The sequence below is a fragment of the Microcebus murinus genome, chromosome 12 (genome assembly GCF_040939455.1).
Source record: "Microcebus murinus isolate Inina chromosome 12, M.murinus_Inina_mat1.0, whole genome shotgun sequence".
Lineage (NCBI taxonomy): Eukaryota > Metazoa > Chordata > Mammalia > Primates > Cheirogaleidae > Microcebus > Microcebus murinus.
Genome location: NC_134115.1, coordinates 8,179,595 through 8,191,691, shown reverse-complemented (window position 1 = coordinate 8,191,691; position 12,097 = coordinate 8,179,595). Strand labels below are relative to the sequence as shown.

The 12,097-nt window shown below is 52.3% G+C and overlaps 1 protein-coding gene across 1 annotated transcript; it reads right to left on the bottom strand.

The window, feature by feature from the left end:
- Window positions 1-2,480: 2,480 nt before the first annotated feature.
- Window positions 2,481-10,567, bottom strand: LOC142874237 (uncharacterized). The gene is made up of 2 exons (XM_076008417.1): window positions 3,869-10,567; window positions 2,481-2,666 (listed from the first exon to the last, which is right to left on the bottom strand). The coding sequence occupies exons 1-2, from the start codon at window positions 10,220-10,222 to the stop codon at window positions 2,481-2,483; spliced, it is 6,540 nt and encodes a 2,179-aa protein (XP_075864532.1). The 5' UTR covers window positions 10,223-10,567.
- Between the last annotated feature and the right edge of the window lie 1,530 nt (window positions 10,568-12,097).

Below are 12,097 nucleotides of genomic sequence, written 5' to 3'. Positions count from 1 at the left end.
CAATGTGTTAAGTTTCTCAGTGCCCTTTGCTGGTTTATTTCATTTCTAGGGATCATTTGCCGTTCATATTTTCAAAGGCCTTATTCCCAATGAAATAAAAATTATGACATAGATATTTGGCTGGATGATAAAAACTGAACAAATAAAATATTTTATTTTATTAGAGGTTGGCAATGTTTTACTCATGTTTAAAATTCGCAATTCTCTAAACTCTGGGTCAGAGTTCATGCTAATGAAAACTGTGGAAGAAAGAATTGTGCAGGTCTACGTGTGGAATTCATAATGCTCTCATTCAGAGGCAATGAAGTTACAAAAGAAAAAGACAATGAGTGAGGTTTTCCCCAAGCAGAGAATCCCCTTTAGTGCAATTATGACAATATCTCGGTGTCTCAGTGTTCTCGAGGGGGCACAGATTGTGATATCTCTCCTGTGCTGCCAGTTCACTAAGTGGTTTCATAACCACGAAGAACTTGTCATTGTGTGGCTACTCAGGTACCTGAAGAATGGATGTGAGGTCTCTCTGTGAACTCTCCGTGCCACATCTCTGTGGGGTATCTGCATGAGGACTGGGTATCTGCCTGGGGTCTCTGGTGAGGACTGTGTGTGAATTCTGGATGGGAAGTCTCTAAGCCAGGGTTTTGATGAGAATTCTGTATGACGTTTCTGTGGAATTTCAGTATGAGGTTTCTATGTGAGTTCTGTGTGGAAAGTCTCTGTGAAATCTCTGAGAGAGGTTTCTGTGTTAGGCCTCTGAGGCAACATGAGGTCTCTATGGGAGGACTGTATGGGGCAGTGGGAGATGTGTGTTGTCTCTGTGTGAGGTCTGTGTGGGAGGTATCTTTGGAAGGTCTCTGTGTGAGTCTCTGTGAGAGGTCTCTCTCTGGCCTCTGTGGGAAGTCTCTGTGTGAAATCTCTGTGCTGGGTTTCTTTGTAAGAGACTACAGGGCCACATGAAGTCCCTGTGGGAGGTCTCTGTGTGATTGTTAGTGTAATGAGTGCAATGACCATAGGAGGACCCTGTATGAAGGCCCCGTGCAATCTCTGTGCAGATCTCTGTGTAAGGACTATGGGAAGTCTCTGTGTGAAATGCCTGAGGGACTGTGTGAGTTTCTGTGGATGACTATTGAGCAACCTGAGGTCTCTGAGTCTCCCCTGTGGGAAGTCTCTGTGGGAGCACTCTGTGAGAGGTCTCAACAAGGCAGTGGGAGGTCTCTATGTGTTATTTCTGTGAGATCTCTGTATAAGGTCCCTATTTCATGACTCTGTGTGAGGTCTCTAAGGTCTTTGTGGGGGTCTAAGTGTGAGATCTCTGGGAGTCTCTGTGTCAGAACTACTGAAAGTCTCTTTGTGAAATCTGGGGGAGGTCTCTGTGGGACTGAGTGAGGTCTCTCAGTGTGGTCTCTGTGGACTTCTCTGTAGGGAGTCTCTGTGTTAAGCTCTTTCGGTATCTCTGTGCAAGGTCCCTGTGGGGCAATATGAGGTATCTGAGAGCTCTGATGTTCCTGTGAGGGGATCTCTGAGGGGGTTTCAGTGTGTCTATGTGTCAGTGAGAGGTCCCTGTGTGCTGTCTCTGTGTGAGATCTGTTAGTTTCTGGTGGGGAAGTGTCTCTGTCTCTTCATTGCTGGCCTTATTGCAGCTCATGAGAAACAGAGCAGTAGACTGCTCCTTCCTGTTTTTTTGCTGGTTTGTCAGCATTGCCCGTGTATGGCATTTCTCCTGGCAGGAGCCCTGGGGTCCATGTCCAGCTCTTCTACATCCTAGAACTCACCCCAGACCCCAGCAGAAACCAGGCATGGTCCCTCCTCAGAGGTCAGGGACTTACTCTGTGGCACCTTCTCTCGCACTCTTGATGAACCAGAGCCTCTCTCTGCTCCAGATCCCAGCCCCTCCTGCCAGTCCTGGCTCTACTGCTCTACTGTCACTCAGTTGTGCAGGCCCCAGAGACAAACCCTGGCTTCAGCAAAAGCCTACAGCACCAGCAGCAGGGTGCTGGAGGCTGTTCCCACTCTGCCCTCCACCCAGGGGCCAGCCTGGTCCTGTTGTCATGTACAGCAACAGTACCTCCTGGCACAGGGCTCTCCACTGCAGAAATGAGGCCCTGGAACTGTGCCTACTGCATGCCCTGCATGTGGCACAAGGCATGGAAAACCCTCTCTGGAGAAATGGCTCCTCCTCTCCCTGCTTTGTGGGGCCCCAGAGAAGAGGAAACCTATGCTATAAGCAGAGTAAGAGCAGAGCAGGGACCACTCTTTACTACCCATTCCAACCCGTTTTGGACAGGTCACTTCCATGCCCTCTGTATGGTCCAAACCAGTTTGCCTCTTCCCCGGCCAGCCTCAGGAGCCAGCAAGGCCTGGAAGCCAAGCGATACTTGCTATGCGACCCTAGGCCAGCCTCCCAACCCTTCTAAGTCCCCTTAGTGCTCTCCTACGAGGAGTCCTGGGGCCATGTGCATATGTAAAGGTCACCAGACTTTGAGTCAGGCCCCAAATTCCCTAGTCTTGGCTTTCCTACCAATTGTCACCACATCCTTTGTAGAATCCAAGACATGAATGTGTGCAAGCTTATCAAACATATTAAGAAATTCATCTTCCCTAATTTGCTTTGAGTCCCCTCTAGTGTAGCCCTCTGTGTCGGCAGTTTCTCTAGGTTTATGATCTAGGAGCTAGGGCAAGGTGGAACCCTGGGGTGGGACCATGATAGGCCACTCGGCTTTTGAAGTCTCCTCCCCTCTAAGCCTGTCAATGACAGTGGGATGGCAGGGACTGCAAGTTCACTGCACCCCTTCGTGGCATCGGTATTCCACTTGCCTCCTTCTTTGGCTCCAACCTTTTCAATTCTCTTGCATCCCATAGTAGGTCCACAGTGTCCAACCATCAGGTGGTTGCTTCACACATAGTTGTGCCCTGTTCAATTCACCCAGAGCTCCCTCTCTGGAGTTGAGACTCATCAGTGAGACAGATCAAGGCAGGTGGCCCATGAGCAGGGCCCTTCACTCCTGTGGGGCAGTGGTGTTCACGACCCTCAGCACCTTCCCCAGAGCACCTCCACCTGCCACCTACACACACACAGAGCTGGAAGATCTGACCCCGCTGTCACTCTGAGTGTGGGAAAAGCCAAGGCAGGCAGTGGGAAGGTGTACTTTCCAAGAAGGCTAAACTAAGCGGGCCCATCTCCATCCCAGCTTTTATCAGGGAGAGAAGGGGCTTCCCAGGGGCAGGCATTGTCTAATCCCCACACAGGGTTCCTGAGGCACTCAGCTATGCTAAAAGCAGGGTGATGCCCAGCTCCATAAACCTGGGCCCTACAGCCATACACGGTTGAGGCAGAGAGAAAGCAGTGGAAAGACAGGTTGAATTAGCTCCCAGGGTGGGCTCTTCACAGATTTTCTCATCTTGTTTTTAGAGTAGTTTTGGCCGGTTGGTGTGTGGTTGTTTGGTATTATGGATACATAAGGGTCAATGAAGGAAATCAGAATGAGAGCAGGCTCACAGTGCCACTGTCAACTTCCCTTCAGGTCCCTTCCCTTCTAGAAGCCAAAGCCCACATAAAGCATGGCACAGACAGAAGCCATTACCCTCTTATGAGAAAAAAACACACTGGAGAAGATTATTATATATTTTAGATGTATTAACATGAGAAAAATTAATTTTTCTCTACATGGATTGAGTTTTTTTCTTGAAGAAATGTTTTTCTACTAGGAAGGACTAGAGAAGAATTTTCTTATTGGCCAGACAAGACACATCCCCGAAGAAGACAGTGCTTTGGGCAGTGATGATAATGGCTGGAGCCACAGTGTGGCCTGTGGTGAAAGGGACTAGCTGGGGACACAGGTAGTGTACGGTGGCAGGGATTTGCAAGGGTTACCGGTGGCCTGTGCTGGCAGGGACTGGCTGGGGATCCAGCCTTCCTGGAGAGCACGAGTTGGGGATTTTTCAGGCCACATGTCACATTGTTGAATCGGACAGTTTTCAAGAACTGTTGGCCTTTGCCTGGCCTTTCCCTGATGGAGTGACTCTGGGCCTTGGGGGTGGCTGGTTGACTGCTGGCTGTACAGCTCTGCATTCTGCTCTGCTTTGGGTGGCAGGCTGGCCTGCGGTAGCAGGGAAAGTGACAGGCAGGGGAGTGGAGCATGTCTTTGTACTGGTTTATCTTCATGAAATGAAGTCCGTGGTGAAGCATCTGTCTGTCAGCTGTCATGAGCCCATAAACTTCTGCACTGTTACTGTCCACACATGATCTGGTTTTTTGTGTTCCTTGCCTCTGGGCAGCACTTAACACCGGCTTGCCTTTTGTCTTGGGACTAATCCACTGAAGAAATCGCCTGAGGCTTTTTCTGAAGTGGTTTTCTGGAGGCACCTGTTTCTTTTTTGGCAAGAGCTGGTGTCGTTGACAGTAAGGGGTGTTGTCTGGTCTCCTGACCCGGATGAATGGAGGGATTACCAATTCTTCACATATTTCTTTGCATTTCTCTGAATTGAGCTTTCCATTGCTCTCATTCTCGCAATCAAGGGCAAACAACTCGCTTTCAATATTGTCTAAGTCCTGACATTCGCAGATCACGTGAGGGGCATCTTCTGTTTCCCTGACCAGGGTGAGCTGGGAGGTTCCCAATTCTTCAAATCTTTCTTGGTGCATTTCTGAGTTGAGGTTTTCACTGCTTTCACAATTGTAATCAAGGTCAAACAACTCGCTTTCACTCCTGTCTAAGTCCTGACATTGGCAGATCGTGTGAGGGGCATCATTTGTTCCCCTGACCTGGGTGAACTGGGAGGTTTCCAATTCTTCAAATCTTTCCTTGTGCTTTTCTGAGTTGAGGTTTTTACTGCCCTCACTCTTGTAAGCAAGGGAAAACAACTCATTTTCAGTCCTGCATGAGTCCTGATATTTGGGGATGTGGTGAGAGGCACCTTCAGTTCCCCTGACCTGGGTAAATTGGGAGGTTCCCAATTCTTCAAACCTTTCTTTGTGCTTTTCTGAGTTGAAGTTTCTACTGTTCTCACTCTTGTAAGCAAGGGAAAACAACTCGTTTTCAGGCCTGCATGAGTCCTGATATTTGGGGATCTGGTGAGGGGCACCTTCAGTTCCCCTGACCTGGGTAAATTGGGAGGTTCCCAATTCTTCAAACCTTTCTTTGTGCTTTTCTGAGTTGAGGTTTCTACTGTTCTCACTCTTGTAAGCAAGGGAAAACAACGCGTTTTCAGGCCTGCATGAGTCCTGATATTTGGGGATCTGGTGAGGGGCACCTTCAGTTCCCCTGACCTGGGTAAATTGGGAGGTTCCCAATTCTTCAAACCTTTCTTTGTGCTTTTCTGAGTTGAGGTTTCTACTGTTCTCACTCTTGTAAGCAAGGGAAAACAACTCGTTTTCAGGCCTGCATGAGTCCTGATATTTGGGGATCTGGTGAGGGGCACCTTCAGTTCCCCTGACCTGGGTAAATTGGGAGGTTCCCAATTCTTCAAATCTTTCTTTATGCTTTTCTGAGCTGAGCTTCCTACCACCCTCACTCTTGTAAGCAAGGGAAAGCAACTCGTTTTCAGTCCTGCATGAGTCCTGATATTTGGGGATCTTGTGAGGGGCACCTTCAGTTCCCCTGACCTGGGTAAATTGAGAGGTTCCCAATTCTTCAAATCTTTCCTTATGCTTTTCTGAGCTGAGCTTGCTACCACCCTCACTCTTGTAAGCACGGGAAAGCGACTCACTTTCAGGCCTGCATGAGTCCTGATATTTGGGGATCTTGTGAAGGGCATCTTTGGTTCCTCTGACCTGGGTGCATTGGGAGGTTCCCAATTCTTCAAACTTTTCTTTATGCTTTTCTGAGCTGAGCTTCCTACCACCCTCACTCTTGTAAGCAAGGGAAAACGACTCACTTTCAGGCCTGCATGAGTCCTGATATTTGGGGATCTTGTGAGGGGCATCTTTGGTTCCCTTGACCTGGGTGCATTGGGAGGTTTCCAATTCTTCAAGCTTTTCTTTATGCTTTTCTGAGCTGAGCTTCCTACCAACCTCACTCTTGTAAGCACGGGCAAACGACTCACTTTCAGGCCTGCATGAGTCCTGATATTTGGGGATCTTGTGAAGGGCATCTTTGGTTCCCTTGACCTGGGTGCATTGGGAGGTTTCCAATTCTTCAAACTTTTCTTTATGCTTTTCTGAGCTGAGCTTCCTACCAACCTCACTCTTGTAAGCACGGGCAAACGACTCACTTTCAGGCCTGCATGAGTCCTGATATTTGGGGATCTTGTGAAGGGCATCTTTGGTTCCCTTGACCTGGGTGCATTGGGAGGTTCCCAATTCTTCAAACTTTTCTTTATGCTTTTCTGAGCTGAGCTTCCTACCAACCTCACTCTTGTAAGCAAGGGAAAATAACTCACTTTCAGTCCTGCATGAGTCCTGATATTTGGGGATCTTGTGAAGGGCATCTTTGGTTCCCTTGACCTGGGTGCATTGGGAGGTTCCCAATTCTTCAAACTTTTCTTTATGCTTTTCTGAGCTGAGCTTCCTACCACCCTCACTCTTGTAAGCAAGGGAAAACAACTCGCTTTCAGGCCTGCATGAGTCCTGATATTTGGGGATCTTGTGAAGGGCATCTTTGGTTCCCCTGACCTGGGTGCATTGGGAGGTTTCCAATTTTTCAAACTTTTCTTTATGTTTTTCTGAGCTGAGCTTCCTACCAACCTCACTCTTGTAAGCAAGGGAAAATAACTCACTTTCAGGCCTGCATGAGTCCTGATATTTGGGGATCTTGTGAAGGGCATCTTTGGTTCCCCTGACCTGGGTGCATTGGGAAGTTCCCAATTCTTCAAACTTTTCTTTATGCTTTTCTGAGCTGAGCTTCCTACCAACCTCACTCTTGTAAGCAAGGGAAAACAACTCGCTTTCAGGACTGCATGAGTCCTGATATTTGGGGATCTTGTGAGGGGCATCTTTGGTTCTCTTGACCTGGGTGCATTGGGAGGTTTCCAATTCTTCAAACTTTTCTTTATGCTTTTCTGAGCTGAGCTTCCTACCAACCTCACTCTTGTAAGCAAGGGAAAATAACTCACTTTCAGTCCTGCATGAGTCCTGATATTTGGGGATCTTGTGAAGGGCATCTTTGGTTCCCCTGACCTGGGTGCATTGGGAGGTTTCCAATTCTTCAAACCTTTCTTTATGCTTTTCTGAGCTGAGCTTCCTACCAACCTCACTCTTGTAAGCAAGGGAAAACAACTCGCTTTCAGTCCTGCATGAGTCTTGATATTTGGGGATCTTGTGAAGGGCATCTTTGGTTCCCCTGACATGGGTGCACTGGGAGGTTTCCAATTCTTCAAACTTTTCTTTATGCTTTTCTGAGCTGAGCTTCCTACCACCCTCACTCTTGTAAGCACGGGCAAACATTTCCCTTTGATTCTTGCATGAGTCCTGATATTTGGGGATCTTGGGCTCCTGTGGCCCCAGGTTGCTCCTTCTGGCTGCCATGAGGTCACCAAGCACCTGGGAAACTGGTCTGTTCCCAACAGGTGCACTCTGGAGGTAGCTCTGGGGCACCTGAGAAGCCAAACTGTTTGCATCAAGGAGTATATCAGTGACACTGTCTGTGAGAATTACAGCAGTGCCACAAACACGAGGCTGTTTGCCTGCTGACTTTGCTGCCACTCTGGGCTCACACACACTAACCACCTCTGCCAGAAGGCAGAGCTCTTCTGGATCTCTGGCAACAGACATTCTAGGGCATGGAGGGCTTTTACTGGCTCCTGGAGCCTGTAAACCACTCACACGCTCATTTGTGGCTTGGAGGCTTGCCTGCATAGTGGATCCCAAGATGTATCTATGTCGTGGCACTGATGCCCTGGTCTCCTCAGTCCTGGAAGACTGAGATCCTAACTTCCTGCTCTGCTGGGTTCTACCCATGAGGCTGTATGAGAGGGGCTGAGAAGGCCACTTGCCCTTCTGTCCAGGCAGAGGGGCTGCTGAGGGCCTACAGGCATTATTAGATGGGGCCCCTTGAATGGCTTTCTGGATTTCACGTGCAGAGGAAGCAGCAAGATGACTGGCCAGTACGGAGAATGACTCTTCTTTTGTCACCTTCTTTCTCAGACCTGCCTGATGTGGTTCTCTCAGGAATTTGGTCTCAGATTCATAGGTGACTAAAGGGTGAAACACACTCTGTGGAAGGGGTGAGGATTGAGCCCTTTTCAACTTAAGGACATTTAAGGGCTTGAGGACCTTGAGGGGTAAGCTCCACCTGTGCTTCACCCAAAACTTTGCAACATGCATTCCAAGATCCTGTTGCATGGATGGACTGAGGAAGGAAAGATCCTGGGAAGTGTTCACACAGGTTTCCAAACTTTTAGAGACTACTAAATTTCTGGTTTTCACGTGGGTGTCAGACATGGAAAAACCACAGCCAATATCATGCCAGGATCGACCCACACTCAGGGTGGACAAATCCTTGGTCATCTGCCTTGACGTCATGCCCAAACTGGCATTCAAGGTGTTTTCTAGAGGATTCTTATATACACTCAGCAGTAAATTACTTTCCGAGTCACACCTTGAGGGACTCATCAAGTCCCTTTCTGACTCTTCAGAGTTCACCTTCAGAATCTTCACTTGGGAGCATGTCATGCCCCTAGAAAGATGGTTTGGAGCTTTCCCCAGAATTTGCCCTAGATTTGGGCCTGGGGCCTTCCTTAGCTGGAATGTCACCTTGTGTACATCCTTGATGCTTCCACTGGTGGACAAAAAAGACTGTAAGGGTCCATGTTTGCCTTTTGCCTGACACATCTCTGGTAATTTTTCCTGAAGCTGTATCAGTTCCAAAGATTCTTGGGTCCTTCCCAGGTCACATTGGTGTTGAATGAGCCACTTTTGAATGTGTTGCTCCAATTGCTTCCGGAGCTCAAAGTTGATTGGAAGATTCTCTGGAATAATGGAAGTCAAACATTCCTGGGAAAGGTTGGGAGAGGAAGGACTAAAGACTTCCTGCAATGTTTGGACCTCGGAGGGTAAAATCCACCCACTCTTTAGTTGTTTACGAGAGGGCCGTACTGGGTACTGAGTTTCAGCTGAGATGAGAGATTGTGGCTTATTGTGTGACGTAGGGAAAGATACTCCATAGTCCTTAATGAAGGGTGGAGGAGAAGGTAGGAGGATTGGGAAAAAGGTCTGGAGTTGGGCGTGGGCCTGAGCCAGAGATGGAGGCTGGAGTTGGGGTGGAGACAGAATCAAGGGTTGGGATTGAAGATCCAGATGGGACAGGGGCTGGGGCTGGGAAAGCAGTGGAGACATTTTGGCCTGCATTTGAACTGGGTAGAGATTTGGGATTCCATTGAATAAGAAAAAGGGAGGCTGTAGTACAGAAGAGGTCTCAGAAATCCAGGCAGTAGCCACTAGGGATTCACTGTGCAGAGAGGGAAGACCCCAGAAAAGCTGGCTATATTTCTGCTGAAAATGGTCCTTCAAGATGCTGGGATGTGAGAGCTTCTGAGGATCTGGAAGCTGCTCTGGTTTGTCCCGCATACTCCATAAGGGTTGGGAGGTGGTGGTGTCCTGCTCAGCATTCAGTGACTTTAACATATTCCTCAAAGGATTCAAGTTGTATTCTGGGCTCATTTGTTCTGGTAATGATACATCTTTTTCTTTTCCTTCCCAAATGTTGATCTTGACTCTGTTTGTGACTTGTATCTCCAGGAGCTTCTGGTTATCAGAACTGGGCAAAAAGGGGCTACCAGCTTCTATCTGCCTGTTTGTGGGGTCTCTCCAGAGCGAGGTCTCTGGTGGGTGGCGGGAAAGGTCTCCTTGCAGGGACTTGCCCCCTGACAAGGTGGAGAGGCTCCAGGCTTTGGCAGGTGCCTGCCACCAGGAGATGGCTGAAATGGGACAGCTTGAGCGACCAAGGCCTGCGATGGCCTGGATGGGAGAAGCCGACAAACACCTGCGTGGAGCTGAGCTTCGTCGGATGGTGCCCAGTGCAAGTACCATTGAGTCACAGTGAGAAAGAGTCAGACTGGAGTCAGGCACTGGAGGAGCAGAGAAGCCTTTGGAAGGCTGAGGGTAGGCCTTGGGGTAAGGGGGCCGTGGTGGAGGAAGAGAGAGTGAAAAAGGCCGGGATGAAAGGCCAAAAAGGGAGAGCAGAGGCTGTCGTGGTCGGGAGGCACTCAGGGATGACTGCGAATAAATAGTACCTGAGGAGGTTGCCTGGCCTGGTGACAGGGTGGAGGCCAGAGGCAGAGGGCACTCCATCAGAGGAGGCAAGGAAGCCAGCCTGGGCGCGGCGGGAGCGGCGTCCTCCTCGCGCTGGGGGGCGGCAAACCTGGGCACGGCGGGAGCAGCGTCCTCCAGGCGTTGTGGAGAAGCCCACCCGGGCGCGGCGGGAGCAGCGGCGTCCCCGCGTTCTGGAGGCGCCAACTGGGGCGCGGCGGGAGCAGCGTCCTCCACGCGCTGAGGGGGAGCGAACCCGGGCGCGGTGGGAGCAGCGTCCTCCTCGCGTTCTGGAGACGCCAACCGGGGCGCGGCGGGAGCAGCGTCCTCCACGCGCTGACGGGGAGCGAACCCGGGCGCGGCGGGAGCAGCGTCCTCCACGCGCTGAGGGGGAGCGAACCCGGGCGCGGCGGGAGCAGCGTCCTCCACGCGCTGAGGGGGAGCGAACCCGGGCGCGGCGGGAGCAGCGTCTCTCTCGCACTCCTGTGGCTGGGGGGCTCTAGCAGATGCTGTTCTGTGCACCTTACCAGGGCGGTTAGGGAGCCTCTCCAGGTGGCTGCAGGAGACAGGAGGTACAAGCTACCGCCCAGGAGCAGACAGGGCGGGGTGGGGGGGGAGGGGTGGGGGGAGGGGTGCGGGTGGGGGTGGGGAACGGGGCTGGAAGGGGAGGGGCCAGGGCGGGGCTCCAGGGGAGGGGCGGGCACACGCCGGCCACGCCCCCACAGCCCCACCCGCTGACCTCACAATCCTGTCCCCACCCCAGGTCAGCGCCCGACCGCTCTGTGGCCCTGGGGTCACAGCCTAGTCTGGTAGGAAGGACAGCGGAGACGGGGAAAGTTCTTTACCTCTGTAGAAGTGAAATCATGTCGTGAGCCTCCTGCAGATCCCTCAGGCTATCTCTACAAACTGGAAATTAGGAGCGCGTTGCGGTGGGGGAGGAGCGGGCCTGTGGATTTTACTGGACGCTGAGGGGATGTCCCTCCATGACGGTGGGGATGAAGCTTACAGAGTGCACATCCATCGCTGCCCACGCCCGCCCGCCGCCCGGTGCTCGCACCTGCCCTCGGGGAGATGGGGAGGAGGACAGGGTCTGTCGGCTGCACAAGGACTCAGGCTTAGCAAAGGTGACGAGCTTGTCCGCAGCTGGGCCCGGGGCCGCGCCGCCACTCGGAGGCGGGTATGGGCCCGCTGCCCCCAACACCGCCCCTGCGGCAGCACCCATTCCCCACCCCGGCTTCATTCCCAGCGCGGATGTGAGAGGGGCCTGGGTTTAGGGGTCCTGCCGCAGCCTCCCTCTCACGGCTAAGGCATGGGGCTGGTCCCTCAGGGAAAGGCGAGATCAAATCCAGGGGTGGGGGGAGTCCAGGCGGAGCAGCAGCTCCTTACCTTTCAGAGGGCAGCTCTTCTTCCTGCTCCGGGGCCGCTCCCTCCTCTCCGCCTGAGAGAGACGGGGAGACTGAGGGGCTGGGCCGTCCTCGCCGCCCCCCAGACCGGCCGAGAGACGGGGAGACCGAGGGGCTGGGCCGTCCTCGCCGCCCCCCAGACAGGCCGAGAGACGGGGAGACCGAGGGGCTGGGGTGTCCTCACCGCCCCCCAGACCGGCCGAGAGACGGGGAGGCTGAGGGGCTGGGCCGTGCTCGCCGCCCCCCAGACAGGCCGAGAGACGGGGAGACTGAGGGGCTGGGGCGTCCTCACCGCCCCCCAGACCAGCCGAGAGACGGGGAGACTGAGGGGCTGGGCCGTCCTCGCCGCCCCCCAGACAAGCCGAGAGACGGGGAGACTGAGGGGCTGGGCCGTCCTCGCCGCCCCCCAGACAGGCCGAGAGACGGGACACTGAGGGGCTGGGCCGTCCTCGCCGCCCCCCAGACCAGCTGCCGGCCTTCCCGCTCATGGGGGACGTGACCTTCGGCACCGAAT

Excerpts from the sequence above, each read along its gene's own strand:
- LOC142874237 (XM_076008417.1), bottom strand. The coding sequence starts at position 10,222 with ATGGAGTGCCCTCTGCCTCTGGCCTCCACCCTGTCACCAGGCCAGGCA. Across the intron at positions 2,667-3,868 it reads CCTGCCAGCACAGGCCACCG|CTCCTAGATCATAAACCTAG; the intron begins GTAACCCTTGCA and ends ACCTTGCCCTAG.